Consider the following 3,853-nt stretch of genomic DNA (forward strand, 5'->3'; position numbering starts at 1 on the left):
GCGCTGGGCCCACGCTGCGCTGAAGGAGGAAGGCTCGGCTGTCAAGGTCAGCGCTGTGCCCGCCCCTCCGAACGGGCAGAGACGAGGCACGGGCTAACAGCAACGAGCCCGAGCCCTTCGGAGCAAAGCTGGGCTGGGCTCTGCTCTACCCTCCCCTGAGAGCCCCCTGGGACCCATGGAGGGGTCCCCACCTCGGCAGAGCTCCAAGCTCAGCCTGCAGTCCCCCAAAATTTTCAATGCTGACTGCCAGCGAAGTTCTCCCCTCCATCCCCATAACAACAACAGAAATCATTTTCCCTGAAGTCATTCCTCCTTTGGCCACCCTGACAAGGAGGAGAGTGGGGGGTCTGTCATAGCCTGTGAGGAGCTTCCCAACACCAAACAGAGGCAGCCATGGAGGGTGCTCAGTGTCCCCAAGGAAGCAGCACAGGGACACAGAGCACAGCTGAGCGTGGTGTGTGGCTGCAGCCGCATGGCCCAGGCCCTGGCAGCTCCTCCATGGCCAGCTCTGATCCCCACAGCGCTGCCAGCACCGCCGGCCGCAGCGGGATGTGGTTTCCAGCAGTTGGGATGAGGTTACACACAGGCAGGAGCCTGCCAGGCCCCCCAGGGCAGAGGGACAAGGCATTCACACCCCCAAAACCCCCTGGGACCCAGAGCAGCCCATCCCCAGGGGGACACAGAAAGGCTTGGGCGTTCATCTGCGCCGGCTGCCCGCTGCTGACTCAGCCCAGGACGTCGCTTTCCACTTGACCTATATTTGGTGAGAGTTTGTGGGGAGGGAAAGGGATTTGTAGGGTTGTGGGTGAAGAGTGAAACCTCTGAGAGCACCTGTCAGAGCCCTACCTTGCTGATGGCCATCAGCACCGTGGAATAGGACACCATCTACAAGAGAGAAAGCCAAAACAAGCGCGGTGTCGCAGGGGCTCGTTGCTGAGGAACGGCAAGGTCAGGGCACGGCCCCGCTGCCTGTCACCGCAGACGGGGCCAGGGCTGGGGCGCTGACCCGGCACAAATCCAAACAGACATTTTTAGGTGATGGCTGATGGGTTTCACACAAACTTTAGGCGATATTAAATGCCAGGATATGGAATTGTGGAGCTCACAGCGAGTGCGGAGCCTCTCGGGGGGCAGAATTGCCACCCTGGGCGATGGCAGAGGCTATTTATGGAAACATCCCTGCCCAGGGCACACAGTGAGCCCTCCACTGCCTGCTCCAGCCCCAGAGAGGCTCACATGGGGGTTTGGGGTGTCTGCCCAGCCCCAGAGAGGCTCACATGGGGGGTTTGGGGTGTCTGCCCACCACCAACACCCCAGCTGCTTTGCCCAACCTCGCTGAGGCTGCAAGGTGACCCCCAGCAGCACCAGCAGGTCCTTACCTGAGAGCTGATGGCATATTTCAGGTAGGACAAGATGAGTGGGTTTGGGGATGGCCCAATCATGGCCTGCTCCAGGAGAGCCTCTGCAAGGAAAGAGGGTCCCAGGTCAGCACATGGGGACACACACTCTGTTCTCCCCTCATCCCACAGGGAAGCTGGCAAAGTCCAACTGTACCAACCACAGAGACTCCAAACCAGTTTTCCCCTAAATTCACTGAATCCCACAACTTTCTAATCCCTGAATAATTCAGGCAGAGCTCGCAGCCTCCTGCTCCAGCCCCGAAACTGCTGCTGCTGCTCTCCACATTCTCCTCCCTCCCACTTCTTGCCAGGAGGCTCCTGCAGCCTCCACTGAGTGTCTTTTACCCAGGCACCTGGGGCTGAGCTTGGGGCCACCAGTCCCCTGCACTGGGCGCAGCCCTGCCCGTCTGGCCCTCGGTGGCCCGAGGGGCTCTGCCCGTCCCATCTGCTCAGCCAAGCCTTTAATTGCCCATTTGAACCATGGCAGAGTGCAGGAAGCACCTCCCTGAGCAGGCCCCGGGCTGCAGAACAGCCTGCAAGTAGGTCAGAGCACCCAGATGTAAAAGGGGGAGCAGCAGCCGGGTGGGAATTTGTCACCCCAAAGCCAAGGAGGAGGAGGCACCAGCAGATCCTGAGTGCAGGAGACTCCCTGAGTGTCATTCCAAGGCTGAATCCTGGGCCAAGAGGGTCTGGGATGAGGACAGAAGGCTGGTGGCAGCCATCCCCTCCCCAGCCCATCCCAGGGTGTCACCACGAGCCAGCCACATGCTGCTCCCTGCTGCAGACGTGTCAGCAGCGATCTGCCAGGCCCTGCCGTGATCCTGGCAGCTCGTGCCAGCTCTCCCTCCTTTGTACTTCCAAGCTGAGCTTGGGAAAGGACAGCTCTGGGGGCTGTGGTGAGGAAGGGAGCTGCTGTTCCAGCCATCAGGACCTCGGCAATGGGCTCTCCCTGTGTGCAAACAGTGCTCAGAGTCAGGGCCAGCATCCTGCCCGTGTGGCTCCCAAAAGGAAAAGGGGACAGGGCTCCTTCTCCTCCTGGCACAGGAGCTGCCCAAAAGAAACCACTGAGCCCTGGCTAAATGTGGGCCAGGAGAAACTCATTCCTGCAGAAATAATAGGGAATTATCCTCTCTGTGTCTGTTTTTGGGGATACACAGATGAGGCCAAGCCAAGCACCCCGCAGGCCTCGCTGCCAGAGGAGCAGGAGCCGGTGCCACCAGGGTGGCAAGAGACACCTGGGAGCCCCAGGGACCAGCTGGGCAGCAGCAGGGCTGGCCCTCGAGCCAACCACCCCCACCCCCAGCAAATCCATCCACAGCAAATCCCTCTCCCCACGGCCACAGCTCCATTTGGCCCCTCCAGCCACACCTCGGAGATGACAAACCCAGCAGGGGCAGCTCAGCAGCGGGGACAGGGTGTGACAAAAAACAGACACTGCCAGAAAATCCAATGGGAGGGTGGGGAAAAGGGAAAAACATGAACAGGGGAAAGAGCCCCACACTCAGAGGAGTGAGAGCTGCTGCCTGTGTGGGGCTGGTTCCTTTAAACCCCCTGGAGCAGCAGCTCTGTTTATTTATCCCGGGCCTTGCTGCACAGGGAAAATCCCAGCACCAAGTTTCTATAATTAGCAGGAGAGCCTGGCAAATCTTTAAACCAGTCCTAGCCTTTGGCAGGATTTCTGTGAAATGCCCTTGAATTGGGCTGGGAAGCAGCCTTGGGAGCAGCACCTGGCTCCTGTGCAGTGCTAGAATCAGGAAATCAGGGAATCATTAAGGCTGGAAAGACCTCCAGGAGCATCTCACCATAACCCAAACCCCCTGGAGCCACATCCACATGGTAACTCCACCACAGCCTGTTCCAACACCCTTTCAATGAAGAAATTTCTCCTCATTTCCAACTTATTTCTCTCCTGGCTCAACTCGAAGCTGCTTCTCTTGTCCCAAAAGCTACACTGTGCTGACCCCTGAACCCTCCCATGGGGAAAAAGGAGGGAATGACCCCAAAACGGGGGGAACAGTTGGGAATGGGAATTTGTGGGAAGGAAAGGGGGAGCGGGGGGAGCAAAATGCAACAGGCACCCCCATAATACCCCAAAGGGAGGAACACGGAGGGCAACACCTAAATACACGCGTGGGGACCCCCAAAACAGCCCAGTGTACCCGGTAAGGAGGGAGAACCTCCCACCCCCCCCCAGACCTGCCAAGTTGAGGATGTCCCAGGTGGCTCCGCGGGGAAAGAACCGCTTCATGTTTATGGCCCATTGATAGTCGCTCCAGCGCTCCTTCCAGGCCTGCAGGATGGCCTGCTTCAGGTTCACCACCTTCATGGTCACCCTGCGGACGGACAGCTCAAGGCGAGGGGGTCGGGGCCCTGACCCCAGAACGGGCCGGCGAGAGCGGGGAAGCGGCCCAGCGGTTTCGGAGGGCCGCGACTGGGGGTCTGCCCGCTCTCCG

At 59.5% G+C, this 3,853-nt stretch overlaps 1 protein-coding gene across 1 annotated transcript in view; it reads right to left on the bottom strand.

Annotated features, from left to right (window-relative positions):
- MED24 (mediator complex subunit 24) overlaps positions 1-3,726 on the bottom strand; it is a 17,253-nt gene extending 13,527 nt beyond the window's left edge. The window contains 3 exon segments of the mRNA XM_031064750.1: positions 847-885; positions 1,380-1,462; positions 3,597-3,726. Of these exon segments, the coding sequence (XP_030920610.1) occupies positions 847-885; positions 1,380-1,462; positions 3,597-3,726 (252 nt within the window).
- Positions 3,727-3,853: the final 127 nt, after the last annotated feature.

This window comes from Geospiza fortis, unplaced genomic scaffold, assembly GCF_000277835.1.
Source record: "Geospiza fortis unplaced genomic scaffold, GeoFor_1.0 scaffold992, whole genome shotgun sequence".
Lineage (NCBI taxonomy): Eukaryota > Metazoa > Chordata > Aves > Passeriformes > Thraupidae > Geospiza > Geospiza fortis.